Source organism: Phacochoerus africanus, chromosome 8 (assembly GCF_016906955.1).
Source record: "Phacochoerus africanus isolate WHEZ1 chromosome 8, ROS_Pafr_v1, whole genome shotgun sequence".
In the NCBI taxonomy this organism is placed as follows: Eukaryota; Metazoa; Chordata; class Mammalia; order Artiodactyla; family Suidae; genus Phacochoerus; species Phacochoerus africanus.
This window is the reverse complement of record NC_062551.1, coordinates 13,587,425-13,610,204: the sequence shown is the minus strand read 5'-3', so window position 1 is coordinate 13,610,204 and position 22,780 is coordinate 13,587,425. Positions and strand designations below refer to the sequence as shown.

General features: G+C 55.4%; 1 protein-coding gene across 2 annotated transcripts in view; it reads left to right on the top strand.

The window, feature by feature from the left end:
- VAC14 (VAC14 component of PIKFYVE complex) overlaps window positions 1–22,780 on the top strand; it is a 104,461-nt gene that overhangs the window by 29,767 nt on the left and 51,914 nt on the right. For both annotated transcript variants that reach the window (XM_047789541.1, XM_047789542.1), the window contains exons 11-12: window positions 7,787–7,931; window positions 8,165–8,230. In XM_047789541.1, coding sequence (XP_047645497.1) covers window positions 7,787–7,931; window positions 8,165–8,230 — 211 coding nt within the window. The remainder of the gene's footprint in view (window positions 1–7,786; window positions 7,932–8,164; window positions 8,231–22,780) is intronic.

Below are 22,780 nucleotides of genomic sequence, written 5' to 3'. Positions count from 1 at the left end.
TTTCAAAGTGTGCCAGTATTGATTATAAATATGGACTGTTCCTAGGACCTCTCCAAAATTATTTGAGCAAGTCGGTAAACATTCACTTACTCATTTCGAACTAGTTGTCACGCACCTCCAGTACACCTGCTTGTGTTCAGCCATTCAGGTTCCAGGATACTCAGCCCCCAAATGTGGTCCCTGACTTTGAGGTTCTCCAGGGAGGCAGAGACGTAAACGGGAAGTTGCTGGGAAGGGTAGTGATGATTGTGCTGGGGGCTCCGAGGGCGTTCGTGGGAAGTGATGGTGCCCCAGCCAAGGCCCGCTGGAACACCAGCTAACGGCCGTGGGCGTTCCCCGAAGGCTTCCTGGGCCTGGCTGTGCCAAAGGCTTCCTGTGGCATTGTTAGCTTTTGCGGGTGTTTAAATCCCATGGGGTCAGTAGTAGTATTATCTGCACTTTAGGGCTGAGGGGCAGGAGGTCGGGGCTGCTGTGTAGAAAATGGATGTAGGGGGGACTCAGGTGGGTGCAGACTGGTCAGGGAGCCACTGCTGCTGTCCTGACAGGATGGGGGCTCAGTCTGAAGGAAGCTGATAGGCTTGAGATCTCTTCTGAAGGTGGAATTGACAGGGTTTGCTGATGGGTGGGCTGGAGTGAGAGGAGGGAAATGAAGGAAAGAAGAACTTCTAGATTTGGGCCTTGAGCCAGATCAGGATATCCTGGTATCACTTTCCCGGCTGGGGCAGGAGGAACAGGTGTGTGAGTGGGCCCGTCAAGAGCTGGGGTTCAGGCAGCTCTGAGCATCCCCCCAGGATGCAGGTTTGGAGATTGGCTTCCAGAACTCGGGGCAGAGGTCTGGACGGAGGTGCAGGGACTCCGGCATGTCCTGCAGTAGAATCTGCTTTAGTCCCTAAGGCTGTGGGAGTTGGGGGGGCAGACCTCCAATTTAGGAGACGCTCTGGCAGCGCCAGGGAGGGTAGACAAGGGAGGGGGACAAAACTAGCAAGAGAAAGGCCTGTGAGGACTTTGTCGTTGATCTAGGCCACCAGGGACCATCCTGCTCTGCGGGAGAGGCAGTGGGGTCGGAGGATGGTCCTGGAGGAGCAGAGATGGGACATAAGTGACTGCCTGTGAGGCAGGCATGGCCCTGCTGTCTAGCTTGGGAGGCAGAGGTCCGCTTGTGTACAGGAGGCCTTGGTTCCTATACTGTTGCCAGAGACCACCGGACTGGAACCAGCGTGTTGATTTGTACCCGTCATTCGGCAGCAAATGCCAATATTACCCTTTGAAAGTTAAAAAAAAAAAAAAAAAGTGAGGGCAAATTTATCTAGTGCTTTGTTTCCCTCCAACGGAGGTGTCCTTGTGGCAGCTGCCCGTCTGCGTCACCAGCTGTGCCAGAGAGGAGAGCGGCCTTCAGAGTCATGAAACCTGAGCCAGGGCCCCCAGCCCCTGGAGGCAGCAGCTGAGGATGGAGGGCCGGGTGCGGCTTCCGCCAGTTGGTGCTGCCTGAGGGGGACTGAGCTTGGCCGAGATGGCCTCTTCCGGGGTCACCAAGAAACCTAACCCACCCTGGCACCCGCAGGTGCCAGTTTCCCTCAGCGCAGGCCAGCCACGGGCAGTGGCGTGACTGCGGATGCTCTCAGGACAGAGAAGCAGCCCTGCCTGGCAGAAAGCTGCCAGGAAGCTGACACTCCTGAGCCTCTGGGTGGTCAGTGGCCCCTTGAGAATCTGATGATAGTTCTGGGCCCTTTTCTTTATGCACAAAACTCTGAATATACCTTAAAGTGTCCAGGGATCTCCTCGAAACTAATCCTTGCCCCTCTTTTTTTTTTTTTTGGCCGCACCCTTAGTATGGGGAAGTTCTTGGGCCAGGGCTCGAACCGATGCCACAGCAGCCACCCAAGCTGCTGCAGTGATAAGGCCAGATGTTTAACCCACTGCGCCACAAGGGAACACCCCAGATTTTTTTTTTCAATCTTTCAATCCTCCTTTGGACCTAAACACAGGGAGAATACCCGACTTAAGCCAAGAGCGTCAGCCTCCTCTCCCTCGCGCATCTCCCCTCTGACCCAGGACGCTGGGAGGGCGGCACAGTTGCCACCCTCACAGTTGCCAGGTGAACAGTTGCCACAGGGGAGAGCGGGAGTGACAAGGTCACTGTAGTGGGGAAGAGCTGGGGGGGGGTGGCACCCGGTTCCTCCACGTCCCTGGGGCACAGGAAATGCACGGCAGGCGGACTTAGCCACTGGACCCCCTGGGAAGCGGGGAGAAGAGGGAGGGAGGGAGTGTGCTCACAGCTGGAGAAGAAGGTTAAGGACGAATGGTCCCGACCCCTCTCTCTGTCCTTTCCCCTTCCCTCTCTCCCTGTCCCTGTCTGTCTGTCTGTCTGTCTGGGGTGGCTTATGTGCCCTCATCGCTGTGAATCGTTGGTGGTGAAATCTCGCTGCCTGGGCGCACATCCTGACTTCACCATCCTGGCAGCGTGGCCCAGGGCAAGCAGCTTCACCTCTCCCGCCTCAGTTTCCTCATCTGTAAACTGGGTGTCTGGTTGGTCCCCACCCCATAAGGGTATGGAGCCTAAATGAGTTCAGGTGTATCAAGAGCACAGAACAGTACCTGGCCACAGAAAGCAGTTTACACAATGTACTTACCTTTTTTTTTTTTTTTTTTGTCTTTTGTCTTTTTAGGGCCATACCCACAGCATATGGAGGTTCCCAGGCTAGGGGTCTAATCGGAACTGTAGCTGCCGGCCTACACCACAGTCACAGCAATGCATGATCCAAGCCGCTTCTGCGACCTACACCACAGCTCACGGCAATGCTGGATCCTTAACCCACTGAGCAAGGTCAGGAATCGAACCCACAACCTCATGGTTCCTAGTTGGATTCGTTAACCACTGAGCCACGATGGGAACTCCTAGTTACCACTATTATTACAAGACCCTGTTATCGTCCCCATTTTACAAATAAGGACATGGGCCCAGAGAGGTTAATTTTTTCTCCAAAGTCACGCAGCTAACTAGTGACCAACTTAGATCCAGTCTAAGTCTGTCTCATTCCCAGACCCACACGTTTGAACTTCATTAGTCACAGTTGGAGAGTTATAGAAGCTTTGGCATGATGGCCCGTGACCTGACACGGGAGCTCGGACGGGTGTTGCTGTGGGCACAGGCTTCTACTGTGATGCTCCGAGCCTTGCCATGGACCAACCTCACTGGGGACATTCAGCACAGGTCTCCTAGCACAGCTGGCTGCATAAGACAATCAGTACGATCTAGAAATCAGTGCTTCCAACCTATAGCAGGTGCTGATTGGAAAACAAAAAAAAAAGATGCAAAGATCTTTTATAAAGAACAACTTTGAATTTTTTTTTCAGAAACAGTTCCTTTTTAAGATTTACCTTTGCTTTCATTTGGCAAGAACTGTAACATATGAATATCAAAAAGGGTTATCATTCCAGAAAGAAAGTGCTGCCTCCCAGAGAAAAGTGCTAGGGTTTTTCATGCTGTATTAGTAGTATCAGAAGGCTTATTCCTTAGGTCAATATTGTAATAGCCACAGTAGCACCATGCATTTGAATATTGTAGGATGTATACGCGTCAAACCTTCATTACGAGATGCTTTATGAGAAAATGCTTGGTAGGAATGGGCTTTTGTAGACACCTTGAAATAACTCCGGAGCCCCAAGAGTGGCTAGTCTAGACGTTTTGGAAGCGGCGCCAAAGTGTGTTTTAAACCGTGAGTGAGCCCTGTCCTGTTCTCTCTGGGGAAGGTAAACCAGGGCTGAGAGCACACAGCTCAGGCTCCGACGTAGCAGCCCGGGAGCTGAGCACACGGTACAGTGTACCTGCTCTAGAAAGGGCCCGGGTTCCAGAGCCCGGCTTTCCACAGAGCATGTGCGCAGCCCAGCACGGGCAGCCAGCCCCACTGGCAAAGCAGCCGTGAGCTGCCCCCTTGGAGGCGGGCGGGATCATGGAGCCTCCCTTTCCCAGGCACCGAGGTCAGTCTCCCCAGTTCCCTGGCATGTGCCTACTTCCCACGGCCTTCAGCTCCATCCAGCCACGGGAAGTGAAAGCCCGGGAGAGTCTCTGCAGCTGAGGGACCGAGTTCTCCATGCCGCATGGCCTCGAACAGGTCCCATGCTGTCTCCTCTGTGCATCCAGGGATGGGTTATGTGAACCCAGGGGCCCCTTTCAGCCATGAAGTTCTTGGCCACTGAAACTGATGCCTGCTTCTCCAGCAGTCAGAGGTGCCCGTGCCTGGGGAGGTCTGCCGTGGGGAGGTGGGGGCTGCTAGTAGACAGTGCCACCTCTTCACACCTGGCTCCGTGAATTGGCCCCGACACAGTGCCACTTCAGGGAGGCGCCATGCCGGCCCTTGATTTCTGCCCTCAGTAGAGACATCTTAGGACCATAGTGAGTTAGGGAGCCCTACTGGCCAAGGGACTGGCTAGCGTGGCATCTTGGGGACCCATTTGTGGCACTTGGACTTGGGGTGCCCCCCCCACAGAGATCCCAGTGTCCTCTCTCAACCCCCGTGGAGACTTTATACATTGAGAGGCTTGCGTCACAACCTCTGTCTTCCTCCAACTCATGGGACTTACAGGTCTGACCCGGCCGGAGAATGGCCGGTCTACACAGGGGCTCCTGCCGGAGGACAGTCGGAAATGAGGCGGCCTTTACTCTCCTGAGCGTGGTGCCATGCTGTGGGAGAGGCCACTCCGGACTCAGACTGCTCACATTCAAGCTGGCCCCACAACTTCCCCGCTGTGTGATGTGGAGAGGTTACTCCGTGTCTCTGTGCTCTGATTCCCTCGTCCCCAGGATGGGAATAGCACTGCTGCTAGCATAGGGCCCTTGAGGGAAGTAAACGCAGCTGTGCGGGTACAGAGCTCAGCACGGCGCCTGGCACAGAGCATCTGTCCCAAACGCACGAGTTACTGTCCTCGTTTTCAGAGCTGTGTCAGTATGTCTCCCCGACCCCCAAGGTTCATGCACCCCTCTGGGCCTGAACTGCAGGTGGACGGGGGAGCCGGCCTTGGCACTGCCTCCCACCCCCACCGCACCCTCCGCAGCTCAGGACGAGCCATGCTAGTTCAGGGCAGCCCTGAGTCCCCCAGGTGAGTCAAAACAAGGCCTTCCTCCTGGGGGCTGTCTCAGCTGAGAATGTGGCAGTGATCCGCCAGATGCGGGGCACTCGCAGCGCCCTGGCCTCCCTGTGCCAGCTCCTGCTGAGGGAAGGGACTCGCTGGAGACCTCGGGCTCACAGGCTCAGGAAGGAATAGGCAGAGGAGGGGCTTCTGGTCATCCCCCACCGCTTTCCAAGCTTGCTTTGCGAAGGCCCTGGGCTGCAGGTGGGCATCTAGAGCATCTCTAGCGATGGGCTCCTGCCCGCCCAGGGAGAAGAGCTTACAGAACACGCCAGAAGGAGCCTGGTAGGAGACCAGCGGGATGGGGAAAAGAAGGACTTGGCGATTAGACAGTAAATCTCAGCTCTCAGTGGAGGGAGAGGCAGAGTCTAGGAAATCATCAGAGAAGGAAAGAAAATGCTTAGGAAGCCCTGGGTCAGGCTGAGAGCTGTGCTGTCCGTGGTGGGAGCCACTGCAACATATGGCTGGCTGCTGAGTGTGTGCCATGGCCAGTCTAAGCTGAGGTGTGCTGTAGGCGGGAAATACTTGTTGGGTTTCAGAGCCGTGGGACACAAAAAGAATATGGATTTCCTGTCGTGGCTCAGCGGTATCGAATCAGACTAGTATCCATGAGGAAGCAGGTTCCATCCCTGGCCTCACTCGGGGTTAAGGATCTGGTGCTGCTGTGAGCTGTGGTGTAGGCCGTGTTGGTGCTGTGTTGGTGTAGGATCTGGTACTGTGTTGCTGTGGCTCAGGCCGGCACACACCTGTGGCCCTAAAAAGAAAAAATATGTATACATGATATCTTGTTACTGATCAATATATGATTTTTGTGTTTGTTATATGTTGAAATGATATATTGGATATATTGGGTTAATTTAAATATATCATTAAAATTAATTTCACCTACTTTTCAATATAAAACCAGAAAACATAAAATTCCACATGTGGGGAGTTCCCTGGTGGCCTGGCAGGTTAAAGATCCGCATTGTCACTGCCGTGGCTTGGGTCACTGCTGTGGTGTGGGTTTGATCACTGGCCCAGGAACTTCCATATGCTACAGGCAGGGCCAAAAAAAAAAAAAAAAATTCCACGTGTGGCTCACTTTGTATTTCTTTTGGACAGTGAACATGAGAGAGAGAAATTAAGAGGTTGTCTGGGAGCCATGGTTGCCACCCTGGACCTGTCTGTCTTTGCGTGAATTTGCTCATCTGTTGTCGTCTTTTTTTTTTTTTTTAATGGATGCACCCACAGCATATGGAAGTTCCCTGGCCAGGAATTGAATTTGAGCCACAGCTGCAGCAACTTTGGATCCTTTAACCCACTGGGCATGACCAGGGATCAAACCTGCGCCTCTTCCAAGCCAGTGCAGTCAGAGTCTTAACCCACTGTGCCACAGCGGGAACTCCCCCCATCTTTCTGAAGCCACCAAAAAACCCATATGCTTTGCTGTCCTCAGAAGACCCCTGAACTTCCAGCCATATGGCTCTCAGGGAAATCTCACCCCAGCCAGAGGCTCAGGGCAGCCGGGTGGCACACTCACACGCCCAGCCCCTTTGGCCACCAGAGGATAGAAGTGCCCACTTGTACCCCAAAACAAGCACCGTGGGGCGTCATCAAACCACGTTAAGTAACAGTTAACAGAGCTCAGAATCGTGCCCTTTAGGAATTCACATCAAATGAGCTTCAGAGAGGCTGCAGGCGAATGAGGAAAGCAGAGGCATCGAGTTGCTGATGCAAATGAATAATTGAGTAGCCTGGAAATACCACGAAAGACCGTTTTGTAGAGGCAGGCAAGAGAGTGTACTTGGGGGCGGGGGAGCCCCTCCCTGACATCCCAAGGCTCCCAGTCCTTGCTGTCCCCATCCCTGACAACCCCAGCCTCTGCCAGGGTGCTGTGCTTTGGGCGAGGGGCTCCGTATCAGTGTCCCAGCAGCACCCGCCTTTCTCGGGGCTGCTCAGCAGGACTTTTCTCTGCCTAGAGACGGACAAGGCCTCGGGTCAGGGAACCGGGGCGCCTGTGCCTCATTGGAGCAAAGGCAGCCTGCACAAGCTCAGTTTTTGTAGGCTAAAGCTGTGTCACCTCTTTCCCAACTCGCACCAGAATATTACAGCTTCAGAAGCAACTCTCAAGGTCTCTCAACCAGGCCAGACACTGCTGAGTGTCCTGAAATGCAACAGGGTGAAAAGCCACGATCCCTGTCCCCACTGGAGAAACTTCTCTGGTCAAGGACCTGTGGGGTTTAAGGGGCCTAACCAGGGCGACCCCCTGGACGCTGGATCTGGAGGTTTTGTTTTATCAATGAAGTGTCCAGACATAATGCCCTGAGGAGGCTGCACAGCCTTGCAGCTGTGGCGTCTGCTGGGGCCCGGCTGTGACATCACAGAGTTTTCTCTGGTACAAGCTGCTTTCCAGGAAGAGGAAAGGGGAATGGGACGGTGCCCAGACTGGCCCTCCTCCCGGACCATGGATGTCCTAGCTCCTACCTTGGAGGGGGAGGAGGGGAGCGGAGGGAGAGATGCCCTCCAAGCGCCCTGCGCAGTGTGTGCCATCCGCCGCGTCCCGGGCCAGTGGCCAGAGCGTGCGGTTCTGAGTGTGCGGGGCCGGGGTCCCGCTGCAGCTCCCAGGGAGGGGGCCCAATGGGGCTTCACCCTGGCTCCTTCGTGGTCTCGCCCACAGCACCGAACGGGCCCCGGTCACCCTCCACCTCGACGGGATTGTGCAGGTGCTGAACTGCCACCTCAGCGACATGGCCATCGGCATGATGACCAGGATCGCCGTCCTCAAGTGGCTCTACCACCTCTACATCAAGACCCCCCGGAAGGTGAGCCCCCAGACCCTCGGCCCTCCAGGCCAGGGGGCTTCTTCCGGGTGGTTTTCCAGGGCCTGTCCCTGCTCTGGAGGGTTTTCGGTCATTGCGGACCTGGAGGAACCTTGACAAGGCAGAGGAGTCGCAGATGCCCGCGGGTGGGTGGGAATGGGGAGGTGGTCCCTGCATGGGAAGCGCATCCCGGACCGAAGGGGAGCTCACGCGGGCCCTGCTTCTCTGCTCTCCAGATGTTCCGGCACACGGACAGCCTCTTCCCCATCCTACTCCAGACGTTATCGGATGAATCCGACGAGGTAGGTCCCCGGCGCGCCTTCCTCTGTGCCCCGGCTGCCAGCCTCCCCGCGTGGCTGACTTGTGGGGTGGTGCAGCTGGGAGGTGCTTGTTTCATTGTTGTCGTTCTCTTAAATCACCACCTCCACGGTCGCCCTGGTCCTCACCCCTGGTGAGATCCATCCATTCGAGGAAGAGCTGTGTTCACTGCCCTTGGCTCTTCCTTTGTGGGCCTTTTCTGAAGAGCTCACTGGGTCCGGGCGTCAGCGAGGAAAGCAGTCTGGCCGGGAGCTCCTTGTCCCTGGAAGGCTGTGGAGAGTGGGGGTTGGGGAGCCCAAGGGCCACAGCTGGCCCGCCTGGCTGCCAAGACATGGACAGCTCACTTCCATACCCCTCACCTCAGTTGCCTTCTCTGTCCAGTGGGCCAGTAACAGTGCATGGGGTTGTGAGAATGAAATGACCCACCAGAAATGCCAAGTGCCCTGCCAGGCAGATGCCAAGCACTCAGGGAGCATTAGTTGGGATTCATTGCAGCTGGGCTCCATCTTGACCTCTAGTTTGAAATTGGATCCCCTGCTTCGTTGGGGTCACCAAGAGCAAAACGGTGGCCCCATCCCAGGCAGCAGGGGTAACCCGGAGTGGGGAGGCCCTGGAGAAGGGGAGGGGGGCGCGACTGCCGTGGCAGGGGGAGGGGCTCCTCCAGCCGCACACCTTTCCCCACCCTGTTCCGTAGATTTTGTTTTCAGAACTCCCCTGCCTCCCAGCAGGGGGCGGGATTTGAGGCTGGGCCTGGCCATATGCCAGGATAGCATCCTGCCACCCGTGCCAGCTCCAGGCTGCATGTTGGATGCTGGCAGCACCTTGACTCACCCCTCCCCTTCCCTCTTCCGGGCTCCGGCCAGCTGTGGTCTCCATGAGGCCGCAGGCATCGGCACTTGCAAGCCTCCCGACTGCCCATTGGGAACTCGGGTGGACAAGGGCTGGGGCTGTTGGGGAAAAAGGGAAAGGGACGTGGCTCATGACTTCTGGTGGCAGGAGGCACCTTGGTCTTTGCTGGACTGGTACCAGGCTTGTGTGGGGCCCAGGGCAGCTGTTGTGCAGCCTGAACCTGAGCTGGAAAAAAAAAAAAAAAATACAGGCAGGCCTCTAGGTCCTCTTGTGTCCAGAGAAACACAAACCAGATCGCTTGGGACTCTGCCCGTGTCCCCTCCTGCCTGCCCACTGCGCACACGCGCGGGCACACACGCCACCCCCTCTTGCTCTTCACCCCCCCACCCCACTGCTGCAGCGGGAGGCCCAGGTGGACTTGGCCCAGTTCTGCCTGAGTTAGGAGTGACTCACTGCATGGTCACGGCCCTCATTTCAATACAAAAAGGAAGGGAAGGACTCTGCTGATTGGTCCCTTACCTCGGACTTCAGTGGAAGCAGCTGAGTTTTCAATCCTCTAAATTGAGTTGTTTAATCCCATCCAGCCTTCTTTGCTCGCGATTGGTTTTTGTGTGCGTGTGCATTTAAAGGGAGCCAGAGGAGATGCAGTCCATTAAACAGCTCTGTTCGGGTTGCGGCTGTGGAAACTCGATTTGCTGAAGTGCCAAATGTTGTCAGGCGTTGGGGCACATGGTCTGGGCCTCTGGTGGGGCGAGGATGGCAGCTGCTCTTGGGGACAGTTGCTGGAGGTGGGCGGGGCAGGTGGCGCTGCTGTTGACGGGGGTGAAGAGTCCCTGCTCTCCCCTGTCTCTAGAAGGTGTTGGGGACCTCGGTATCAGTGGTGGGGCGTGATTCTGCCACATCCTGGTTCTTCATCAGAGTCCCGTTCCTAAGTGGCCCCTGCCCAATCTGGTGACCTTGAGGGTATGTTGTGTACTTGGCAGTGGAAATACAGCCATGAATGAGATAAAGTCTGTCTTCTCCTGGAGTATGCTTCCTTTCGGGAATATCTAGAAAGTGCTCCCTGTTGAATTTTCCCAATGTTTCCAGACTCAGCCCTGATCTCAGCTTGGAGCTCCTTGGGGTTCAGGAGCTGGGTTTCAAATGAGCCCACAGCCAGACTGGTGGGGTAAGGCCCCCTTCACTGTCAGAATGTCACCATGGCCCACTGTGTGTAGGGCCTTACATCCAGCTTGGGGCCCTTGAGGCACAGGCCACCCCACTGCTAACAGCCGCCCTTGTGTGAAATGTTCCAGGGCCGGGAACTGTGCTTAGACCCCTCACCTGCAGCATCTAGGGAGCCCTCAACAATTCCATGGGGGAAGTGCCCGTATTGTTTCTGTTTTGAAGTCAGAAAGCAAGACCGAAGGAGGCGAAGCAACTTACACACAGCTGGGAATGGTGGGGCCAAACTCAAACCAGATCTGTTTGACTCCAAAGCCCATCCTCTTAATCACTTAACCTCCATGCCTTTGTCACCAGGTGTGGTCCCAGCCACCCAAATCATAACCCAGAGTTTGTGTTTGGTTGTGCTGTCATTCCTATTTCTGGCCTTTTTTCTTTTTTCTTTTTTTTTTTTTAATCTGGAGTCAGATGGTCCTGATGATGAGGCATGGCCAGAAATTTCCTAGTGAGTGTAATATACACACTGCCAAGTGTCTTTCCAAGTGTCAGTTGTTTTCATTTATAATTAATGACAGCCTTGAACCCAAAATTACAATTAAACGTCTGGGTGGGGGTGTGGTTCATCTATGGCTCTGCAGGTTATGAGCCCAGCTAGTATCCATGAGGACACGGGTTTGATCCCTCGCCCTGCTCAGTGGCTTAAGGATCTAGCGTTGCCATGAGCTGTGGTATATAGGTCACAGACGCAGCTTAAATCTGACATTGGTATGGCTGTGGTGTAGGCCAGCAGCTGTAGCTTTCTGGCCTTCTTCTTTTGCTCCACAAGTTCTTGAGAGTTCTCAATCTGCTGTGGGGAGGAGTGTATCTGTTCTATAAAAGCTATTCCTCAGCTCCCCAACCCTTTGTCCACTTTTCTTATTGATTTACAGGAACTCTTTATATATTGGGGACATTCCATTTATCATCTGTGTCATGCATGTTTTTCTCTCCAGTATGATTGTGATAAACCCATGTGCTCATCACTCTCAGTGAGAGCCAGTGGCCTCAGGGGACAGAATGTACCCAGGTGTTAATGATGTAAGAACTGGGCACAGGGAGGGGCAGCACCTCAGAGACCGAGTTCTGCCCCCTGCACCATGTTCCACAGTCCCGTTGGCCCATGGCCTCACTGGGGTGTCTTGTGTACATTGTTTCTCATTCCCCCCCATCCCCACCCCCATGACAGTTTGATAGCCCACACCCCTCTAGCATCCTCACTTGTCTCTGCTTTTCCTTATTCAGGATAAGTGGCTATTTCTTCAGTACCGCCTGCTCATTGCAGACTTTATCAGAACACCCCTTTTGTCTGAAAGAATTTGCAGGTGTCAAATTAATATTCTTGGCACCAGAGTAGAACTCCTCCCATTAGCTAGAGACCTAATTACTTGTTTTTTGTTTTTTGTTTTTGTCTTTTTGCTATTTCTTGAGCCGCTCCCACGGCATATGGAAGTTCCCAGGCTAGGAACTCCAATCGGAGCTGTAGCCACTGGCCCAGACCAGAGCCACAGCAACGCGGGATCCGAGCTGCGTCTGCAACCTACACCACAGCTCATGGCAACGCCGGATCGTTAACCCACTGAGCAAGGGCAGGGACCGAACCCGCAACCTCATGGTTCCTAGTCGGATTCATTAACCACTGCGCCATGACGGGAACTCCTGGTTCCCTTTTAAGTCATCTTGTAAAGCCTTTGGGTCTTTTTTGGTAGATCTTACTCACTATGAAATTTACTTGCGGTATTTCAAACTTTGTTGTGACTTTGAGGGGCATCCCTTTCTGGTAATATTTTTACCGAGTGCCAGTGCAGCCTAATGGCCAGGCGGTCCAAGAGTCCAGTCCTGGTTCTGCCACGTAATAGTTGGTTGACTTTGATCAACTGACATACCCTCTCTGAGCCCCCATTTCCTTATCTGAAAACTGAACGTAATAGTGGAACTGCCCTCCCAGGCTGTCGAGGACGAAATGAAATCGTAAATGTCAACCGTTCAGCACAGGACACAGCGCACATAAACACATGGTTAACGTTGCTGCTCTGATGCTGGTTATGATGTCTGTAAAAACGGCAGAGACACACACTGAGATCAGGAAGATGGGCTCCGTGTTCGCACTACGCCCTTCCTGCCTCGGCTTCAGCAGCAAAAGTCGAAACAGAGACAGGTCTCTGTCCTGTTTCCTTGCCTGTCTTTAGAACCACACAGGCCCTGTGCAGGTGGCTGGGGGAGCAGGTCTGTTTGGTGCTGATCATCCTTTTCCAGGTCATAGAAAAACCAAGAGGAAAATAGTGGGCATCAGGACTGGTCCCCCAGCCCTGTGCTTTCTCCCCTCTTTCAGCCCCCCAGCACCCTGAGATAGAGCGAGGCCCCATTATCAGTAGGCTCTCTTGCAGCATCACCCAGCCGGATGCACCGGGTCCAGGGAGGGGAAGAGATAGGGCATCACTGGCAGAGGATCAGCGCTGGGGCCTCTCACCGCCACAGCTTCTTGCTGATTCCACTGAGATCCAGCAGTGCATTCCTGCCAGAGGCAGCATCCCCAGAATCTTCTCAACATCTCGGAGCTGGGGTACCGGAACATTTTAGAGCAGAAGTTCTCAGAAGAAGAGCAGAAGAAGCCCCCCTCTTTCCCCTCCCCCAGTTTCATGGTAACTTTGAAGAGAAGTCACATTTGGGAGAGTATGGCTTATGTGATCAAATTCTAGAGAATTTGGAGGGTAGGATTGTGAAGGCGTTATTCACGACAGTGGTAGCGTTTCTAGCTCAGGAGTCCATTACCCGCCTGGAGAGTGTGGGCCGGCCGTCCCGTCAGTGAGACATGCAGCCATGACTAGGAGACAGGGAGAGCGGGCTCAGTTGGGGGTGATCTGGGGGCACCTATCACAGGTGCTCAAAGTCCACTGGGAGTAGCAATGAACCCCAGTCCAGAGTGGCCCAGTGCCTTCCCTGTCCTCTACCCCATTGTACGTCTCAGAAGTGTCCACACCCATGGGCAGGAACCCACAGGGGGCCATCAGCTCTTCTCTCTGGTGCAGGACTCAGCTCATCACCCCACTCTATGTCAGGGTGCTTGGCCCCTCACTAGCAGGGGCGTCGCTGGAGAAGAGACAGACTGTGTTTGAGGGTGGGGGGCTTTGGGGGAGGGGGAGAGGATTTCATATGTTTTCATGGACCAGGGCCCAGGAGACATGGAGTGGAAGAGGTTCTCAGATCTCTCAAAGGAGAGATCTCGAAGGGGCCAAGCTGAGCCCAAGAGAGAAACAGGCCGAGGCTGGTCTGGGAGATGAGCAGAATAGCTACGTGGTGGTGCTGTGACTGTTGGCGCTGCCCAGCACCTGACTGGCGGCCCGAGTTCCCCGGAGCAGACTGGGTTGAGGCTGCCTTTGGCTTCCTCTCTCCGGAGGAGCAGCAGCCCTGCTCTCCCATTATATCCCTTTCCCTCTCCAGGCCTCAGCCCACCCAGCCTTCAGCTTTTCCACTCCCCAGGAGCCATGGTCACTTTGTTCTGGTGGGTTGGTCGGCTGGGCCCAGAGACTCCTCTCTCTGCTGTAAAGGGATTTAGTTGGTGGCCGCAGGGCCTTCCGTGTGGGAGGAGGCCCCAAACCCGAGAGCTGTGCCATGAGAGTGGTGGGAGGCCCTCGTCCCCATGGGTTCCTCTTCTGACTCACGATCTAGGGTGACATGCTGTGCCCTCCTGTCCCTGAGAGGGAGGGCCTTCTGTTGGAAATGGGCCATCCCTTGGAGTTCCCATTGTGGCTCTGCAGGTTAAGAACCTGATGCTGTCTCAGAGGGCGCGGGTTTGATCGCTGGCCTAGCTCATGGGGTTAAGTATCCAGCATTGTGATCTGCAGTGTAGACCTCAGCTGCAGTTCCAATTCAGCCCCTAGTCTGGTAACTTCCATATGCTGCAGGTATGGCCATTAAAAAAGAAAGGAAGGAGGAAGGGAGGGAAGAAAAGAAATTGGCCATCCCTCAGTGTCTGCCCGGAAGTGAGGGCTGCCCCTTAATTAGAGGCCTTTATTTGAGGGCAACTTAGAGAGTCATTGACAGCCTGTCCAGCACTCCCAGTGCCGACTTCCTTGGGACCCCACATGTCTGAGAGAGGGAGAGGGCGGAAACCAGTTTATGGGGTAGTTCCTCTGAGAGTGCATTGCATCTGTTGTCTTGATGAATCTGCCTGGTGGTCATGGAGTGGTTTTCATTATACCCAGTTTGACATGAGAGAAAATGCAGGCGTGAGGAAGAGAACTTGCCCGAGGTCACACTGCCAGGAGCCAGAATTACAAGTGGGGTCTATCTGATTCTAGAACATCTAAAACCCACACGAGGTCTGACCTTGCTGCACTAGGGTGGGGAGGGGCGCTGCTTTATCCAGGCCGGGCCCCCTTTGGTCCAGATGCATTTGACTTTGACCTGCCCCTTTGGGCTGCCTCAGGAGTGGGGCCAGTGGCTAAGACACTGAGGGGCTGTGTGGAAGCAGCCAGGTGAGAAACAGGAGGGGACAGGCCTCTGCTCCACGCTGCCACTCTCTCTGTGAGGCCTGGCAAGGCCATAGCATCTCCTCACCTCAGTTTTCCTCCTTAAAACTCGGTTGGACTGGCTCGTGTTAGTCCCGTCCAGCTCTGATTTTGTGTGGTCCTGACTCGGCTGCCTAGAATACTAATGCTTCTGTTCAAAAGTGGACAGTCTTCCATAAGAATGGGACTTGTTTTTCCTTCTCATGTCCTTGCCTCAGTTTTTTTTTTCACTCCAATTCTCATTCCATCCACTCTCCAAAACAAACAAAAACAATCCCTCCACCCCCCACTTCAGTTCTGAAAATCTCTTTACGGTCCGATCACACGATCAGGTCCAATGCCAGCACGGAGGACCAAGGGGCGAGGTGTCGGGGGGCATAGAACTGTATTCTTCCGACCGAGAGCCCAGCCCACGTGGAGAGAGAAGCTGGGCCCCGGCACGAACAGCCCAACCGAGAAAGGTGTGCACCTCTCCGGCTGCAGCCTCCCGGGGCACAGCCAAGGATGCAGAAACCGGTCCACGCCGGTCTCCCTGCGGCTGACCCCTGCGGCTTCCTGCACAGGCTTTGGAGAGAGAACGAGAGGCGGGCAAAGAAGGGGAAGGGACAACAGCCGTGGCCAGCAAGGCAGAGACGCAGGCCTCCAGCCACAGGGACAGCCCAGCCCAGCCCCCACGGCCCAGCTGAGGCACCGGCTGTCACCACTAGGGGTCTTGGGATGTCTTCTGCCCTGAGCCCTGACAGGAGACTCTAAGGAGCGCCTTGCCGGGGGGAGGCCTTGCTGCTCTCATTCTTCCATGTCTCCTCACTGTGCGCTTTCAGGGCCTCACATCAGCCTCCCTTGGCTAACGGGGGACCCCCGATACCCACCCGCTCCGCCATCAGCTGCCATCCTCTGCTCTAGGAGGACAGGTTTATGTGCCAAGGGTTCTCAGTCTGTTTCTGCCCAGATTCCCTCCGCTGATGGGCAAGTGAGGACCCAAAGCCACACCGTCAACTGAAGCACCTGAGCTGGGCAGGGGACCGCTGCCTGGCACCCCGGGCTCCTGATGAGGGCAGAGGGTGGACTGAGAAGTGGGCAAAGGGGAGGCTTGCTTTCCCGAAGGAGAGCCCAGTGACACAGGAAGGAAGGAGTCCCCGGAGGGGCCCCGGTTGGGAGCCTCCTTTGCCTGGACAGGGCCGGGGCTCTCACAGAGCCCAGATAGACCAGCTGGCCTCCAGAGGTAAGCACACCATCTGCCCCTGCCCACCTGTCCTTTTTTTGTTTCTGTTTTTGTCATTTGTCCTTTTAGGGGCACACCACAGCGTATGGAGGTTCCCAGGCTAGGGGTCTAATCCGAGCTGTTGCTGCTGGCCTGCGCCACAACCATAGCAACGCAGGATCCGAGCCGCATCTGCGACCTACACCACAGCTCATGGCAACGCCGGATCCCTAACCCACTGAGCGAGGTCAGGGATTGATCGAACTCGCATACTCATGGATACTACTCAGGTTTGTTAACCACTGAGCCACGACAGGAACTCCCCACCTGTCCTTGAACTTAAGAAGCCGTCAGTCATCTCACCTAGAAAGGCGAAAGTCCAACAACCGCCAGAAGCCCCTTGAGGGAGCCACGCACACCAGGGCTGATGTCAGATCCACTGGAGCTTTTTAGAATTGGGCTGCATGGGCCTCAGCCCCGACCTGCTGAGCCGTTCTCGCGGGGCGGGGGGGGGGGGGCTCGTGGCCTGGGCACTGATACTGTCCACCACCCCCTGTGGTTTTGGTGCCATCTCTGGTTGAGAACCTTGGTTGTGGACCAGCCTCAGATCCTCTTGGGAGATTATGGACCAGGCCCTGGCTCTCAGCCCTCATGCCCTCTCTCCATAGCCCTCGAGGTGGTGGCCAGGCCAGGGTCCCCTGTTTCCACACCCACCCCGCTTGTGGCATCTTCAGAGGTCAGGGTTTCTCCCAAGATGTGTGTCAATTTTTCCTCCTCCGGTGATGGCCAAAGCTAGGTCAGCCCGATTTCCCTGACCTCTTCCTGTTGGCAGTTTGCAAGGCCCATGGACAGGGTGGGGCGTTCTGGTGGCTGGAGACTGTGAGGACAGGAAGTGCCCTGAGCACTCACTCCACTCCAGACCTGTGCAGGCCATCATTGGCCAGGCCCCCATCTGTGTCACGACAGCACCTTGTGCCCTCAGACCCTCTCACAGCCCTTGTCACACTCAGTGAGGATAGAGGCCATGGCCAACCCATCGTAGGTGCTCAGACATGTCTCATGAGCAAGTAAACAAATAGGAGGTGGGGCAGGTGGTAAGCTGATCCCCCTGCAGCCCGCCCTGTCCTCCTGCCTCTCCTGCTGGCCCTGAGTGTGGTTTGCATGTACGCGGGGATTAAGCAGAGACCCGGCGGTGGGCAGGAGACCAGAGAGCCCTGCACTCCTCTCCTGGTTGCCATGGACCCATGCCTGGGAGACGGTGGCCCCTCGGCTCATCGCCTGGTAACCAAGCTATAATGGTGTGCCTACTGCTCCCGAGCTGCCCTCGGTGCAGCCCGCCCCCTCCCCGTGCCCTGCCTCGCTCATGGGAGAATTTATCAGGCTGGAAGGGCACCTCCTGGTCAGGGGCCTCTGGGATGCAATTGAGCAATGGCTGGCTTCAGCAGGAAGCCCTGGGGTGGGAGAGGAGGGCGGGGGACCTGGTCTCCAGGTCCTCTCACCCCAGGCTGGCCTTTCCCTCCTCCGCCCCGAGAGGGATGGCGGCTGGAAGGTTTTAAGCTGCCAGAACCCACACTGTGCTGCCTCTGTTAGTGGAACTTAATAGCATTAGGTGCTGGCCTTTGGCGTGTGCAACACAGAACTGGGCACTTAGGAATGAATTTCAAATTTAACTCAAAAGAGAAAGAAAAAAAGCCGTCCTGATTCTTAAGGGCATGCATTCAAAGGCAACAAACCAAGATGTAATCCTTTTTTTTTTTTTCTTTTAAGGTTTTTTTTTTTTTTTTTTTTTTGCTTAACTAAGACATACAAGGTAGGTTTTAACCAGGGTTGTTTTCTCAGTAGGAAAATAGGTCTAAACAGTCCTGCTGCCCCACCCCCAAATCTAAGTGTTCTTTTTGGCAGTGCTTTCCTTTCTTATTGCAAAAGGGGGGGCTGCAGAGCTGTGGGACCTGCCTCCCAGGAGATGCTGGGCCTGACCTGCTCTGACCCTGTCGTAGCTGAAGGCTTTTCTGGGAAAAGCACCCTTTCCCAGGCTGCACTGGGCTGGGGTCTGCTTGCTGCCTTCTGCAGCTCAGGTTTGCTCTGTGTCCCAGGCGGGGGTCTCCAGCCCTGGTGCCAGCTGGTGCCAGGGATCTTCTGCCAGAGCTTTATAGATGGAATGTTCTGGGGCCCATGGAGATGCTGAGGCCTTCCCTCAGCATCCTCAGGGGACCCTTCCTGGAGATGGCAGCCTGGCTTCCTACGGTCAGCTCTCTGGCCAATTCCAGCAGCCACAGGAGCCATTCTGTGGGTGTCAGAGAGTCAAGAGGCTTGATTCACTGAGCTGTCCCTTGTGAAGGAAGGGGGCAGACTCTGTGTGGCAGGAAACAGAAGGCCTCACGGCTCCCTCAGTACCCCTTCACTTACTGTCAGCATCACTTCCCAAGAATAGGGAGCAGCCTGACCTGACCCAGATGTCAGGCACAGCCTTGCGGCCCCACTGCTCTGGGAAGAGGCATCAGATGGCCCTAGGTCGCGGTCCGCGTCCAGGCTCAAGCCTGAATTCACCTCCCCTGCCAACCCTAAGTGTATCCTTTGGAAGCACTGCTGCAGCTTCCTCCTGGCTGGGACTCTAGAGGGCCCAGCTTGGGGATTTCCTTCCCTCCTCATGGGGCTGGAAGGCTGAACCATTGACATCTGGGGCCCAGTCAGCTGACCAGAGGCCCCGCCAAGCTTTTAACAAAGTTTCTCAGAGATAAGTGGGTAGAGGACCGGGAGGCCTCTCCAGCCATCCCCTCGGCAGAAGCTGTGCAGAACCGTCCATCTTGCATTTCCTGCTTGGCACTGCAGGTCAGCAACTGTTTATTCCCCATCTCTCGAGAGCCTCAGCCTGGAACTTCATGTTCAGAAGCCTCGGGAGGAGAGAGGATGGGCCTCCCTGACTAGGGACTTGGCCTTGCCAATCTCTGGGTCTCCAGCTGTCCCCCCACCCCCCTGATAGTGCAGGAACAGGCAGGAGCCCACCGGGGAGAGGCAGAAGGGAGCCCCCAGCGCGAGGGCTTTTCCAGGGCTGGTCTGTGGACAGGGGTCGGGCAGGGAGCGCCTGGATGGACCGGTTCAGGATGGGAGGGAAACAGCGCCATCCCCGAGACTGTCCTTGGCCCGCAGGAATGCTGCCGGGTGACAGCCCGCCGTGGCCCTCCCGGATGATGATACCCCGCCCACACTGAAACGTGCCCTTTGCTTGTGTCACGTCCCCCCGGCAGGAAAGCCTTTCTCAGGAGTCCCCCAGCCTCCTCTCTGCCCCCCAAAGCCCTGGAGGGTGTGCCGGCGCCCCCCACCCCAAAGCCTGCGCCTTCCCCTCCTAGTTGCTTTGTCAGATGTTTTCCTCACTCGGTTCAGTTGCCACCGACCCTTTCACTCCTTCGATGGCCAGCTCACTCGGGGACCAGGGACCAGCTGATGTGCCTTCCCCGCCCCCCAGCCCGTTGCCATGGTAACAGCAGGCACTCCTGCTCCTGCAGAATATTGCTTTCTTGTAACCTCCTTCCCTCCCTCTCTTTCCCCCCTTCTTTCTTTCATACAAAAAGAAAGCACAAGTGTTTTATATTCATTCTGCGCAACGCTGTGTAGCGCATACTAATTGGCGTGGCTTCCTCCTGCTTCCTCTGAGCCTTTCCTCGTCCTCGGAGCCAGGACTACCGGCCTGCGCAGGCGTGGGCCCAGCTGGGCCGCCGGCTGGAAGGGGGCCTAGCTCTGGGTTTCTAGAGGCCGAGCGGCACGTTTAGAGCTCATGGCCTTTTTGTCCAGGCCCTGAGCGTAAGCGAGGCTACTGAGATCACCGCATCCTTGTCCCAGAGCTTCCTGCCCACAAGCCAAGGGCTGTGGGATCTCCAGGGCAGTGGAGCACTAAGACCCTGGCTGGTACAGAGACTCAAAGCCAGGTCCAGTTGGAGGACGGCTCCGACCTGGTCTCTCGCTCTGTCCCAGGCCCCCTGCTGGCATTCCTTCCAGTGTCAGAGTCCTGGCTTAGGTCTGCATCAGGTTTGTGGCTCCATAGCCGCAAGTCCAGCCCCTGGACTGAGGGGGTTTGCTGCTCTGCCGGGAAAGAGCCAGAGGCTGGACTTGATGGCACAGGAGCCCCGGAGCCCCAGCGGCTCCCCACCAACTCCCTACTCCACTCTTCTAGCCATTTCTTCCCCTCCATTTTGGCAGCCCCTTCAAGCCCCTTGCTCTAGAGGCCGAAGGATGTTGTGTGTGTGTGTTTTCAAGTGGGGGGGTCAGCATCAGGCCCCCAGCCCCCTCGGCTCCCCTGCAACTCCAGGCCTTTGTAAGAGGCCCCACCCCTGCAGCCCAGGGCAGAGCCAGAGCAAACTGATCAAGGAGCGCCCTGGATTGGGAACTAGAGTGCTGGTTTGGGGTTTTTTTGACTTGATTCTTTTTCTTTTGTTTTGTCTTATTGATTTTTCTGGCCATGCCCATGGCATAGGCCATGGATCAAACCCAAGCCACAGCAGCAACCCCAGCTGTTGCAGTGCTGGTGCCGGATCGTTAACCCGCTGTGGCACAAGAAAACTCCTTAATTCTTTTTTTTAAGAGCCAGGTCACCTATCATAAAAGTTATTCTACTAAAGTATAGCATCCCCCCAAAACCCCTCTGCCTGTTAGCAATCACACCCCATGTCTCACTCCCCCTGGCAACCACATCCTACCTTCTGTCTCTGTAGATTTGTCTCTTCTAACTATTTCCTCTAAATGTGTGTGACCGTTTGCATCTGGTTTTTTCCACTTAGCAAATGTTTGCAAGGTTCCTCCGTGTTGAAGAGAGTATCAGAACTTGGTTCCTTTTTATGGCCAAATAATAGTTCATGGCATGGATGTGACATAGTGTTTTCATCCATTATTGGTTGATGGACGTTTGGGTTTGTGAGACTGAAATATATAATAAATGTGTATTTGATCTTCCTTCCCTGTTTCTGGCACAAAGGCCCTTAAAACTCTTGGAGTTTCCTAAGGGATGAGAGTGATAAAGGGGTCTTTGGTTAGATTAATGAGGTGACTGGATCCCACCTAAAGGTGGCGGTTGGTTTCTAGGAGAACCGATCCTGATTAGAAAGTTGGACCTTGGCCCTGCATCCTGACCTCCAGGGAGGGGAGAGGGGCTGGAGGTTGGATCCGTCGCCCATGGCCAGTGATTTCATCCATCGTGCCTGTGCCGTGAAGCCTCCGTAAAAGCCCAGGAGGATGGGTCTGGAGACCCGGCAGGTTGGTGAGCTCGTGGAGCCTGGGAAAGAGTGGTGTGTGCAGAGAGGACATGGAGGCTCTGTGCCCGTCTTCCCAGCCCTTTCCCCCTGTGCTCTCTTCCATTTGGCCTGAGTCGTATCCTTTATGATAAATGGGGGATCTGGTAAGGAAAATGTTCCCTGAGTTCTCTGAGCTGCTCGAGCAAGTTAAACCCAAGGAGCGTTCCCGGGACCCTCTGATCTTCGGCCAGTGGGTCAGAACGAGTGACAACCTGGACTTGTGATGGGCATCTGAAGAGAGCTTTCTAGGGCGCAGTCTTGTACGCAGAGCCGCCAACCAATGGGCCTGGCGCTCTCGCCAGGGAGAGTGTCAGAACTGCGTTGAGTGATGGGACACCCAGCTTGTGTCAGAATATTGCTTGGTGGTGTGGGGAAAAGACATATCAGAATCTTAGGGGCGCCACCGCTTTCTTGCTACGATGAACAGCAATGCTGAGAGCTTTCTTGTGGAAGTTGTTGCACTATGTGTCTTCGGCCCCCTCGGATGAAACACTAGAAACCTGTAGCTCTGTTTAACTCTTCAGGGCACACTCGCTTGCTGCTCCCTGGTTGGATGTGCTGGAGGGAGGGGCTGCCTCTCCCAGCGCTGCACTATTGCTGCCCCTTCCCCCATCCACCGGCTCCCTCTCTGCCCTCTTTCTGTCATTGCTGAAGTAAAGAGCCTTCTGGGGGCCTCCCTCAGTGGAAGCAGAGGTCTGGGCCTCCCTGCTTCCAGTCCTAGACCCCTCCAGGGCCCCAGCTCTTGGTCCGGCCATAAGGGCCACCCTTCCTCCTGCCGTCTGCTGGGTGCTTAGCAGCCATGACTTTGAGCCAGCGTGGACCCATTCCCTGCAGACCTAGCCATCAGAATGCTCTGAAATCACATCCACTGATCACAGAAAGGCAGGTGTCTGGGCAAGGCCGTGGGCAAGGGCATGTCTGACTCACCTGCAGCCCCGGTACATAGCACAGCAGGTGCTCGGGTGAGGCTGAGAGCAGGGGACAGGAGGGAGAGGACCAGGCTGGGCAGATGGGAGCTAGTGTTTGTGAGCAGGAGTTCCGTGTCCAGCCTGAATGAGGTGCAGCAGGGGAGCTGCGTGCTGAACACCCTGTGCTGCTGGGAGAAGACGGAGGGGCCAGGGCGGGCAGAGAGGAGACCCGGAGGAGAAGTGGCAGCCGGGGCAGGTAGGAAGAGGCACTGGGGTGTTACTCCTGTTGACACAAGAACTACTTTCAAGCTACATGAAGAGGATAATAGCTTTCTTTTCTTTCTTCCTTTCTTTCTTTCTTTGTTTCATTTTTTTTTTTTTTTTTTTTTTTGTCTTTTTAAGCCTGCACTTGCAGTAGGTAGAGGTTCCCAAGCTAGGGGTTTAATCAGGCCTGCAGCCACAGCAACACCAGATCTGAGCCGCATCTGCAACCTACACCACAGCTCACAGCAATGCCGGATCCTTAACCCGCTGAGTGAAGCCAAAGATGGAACCTGCATCCTCACGGATACTAGTCAGATTT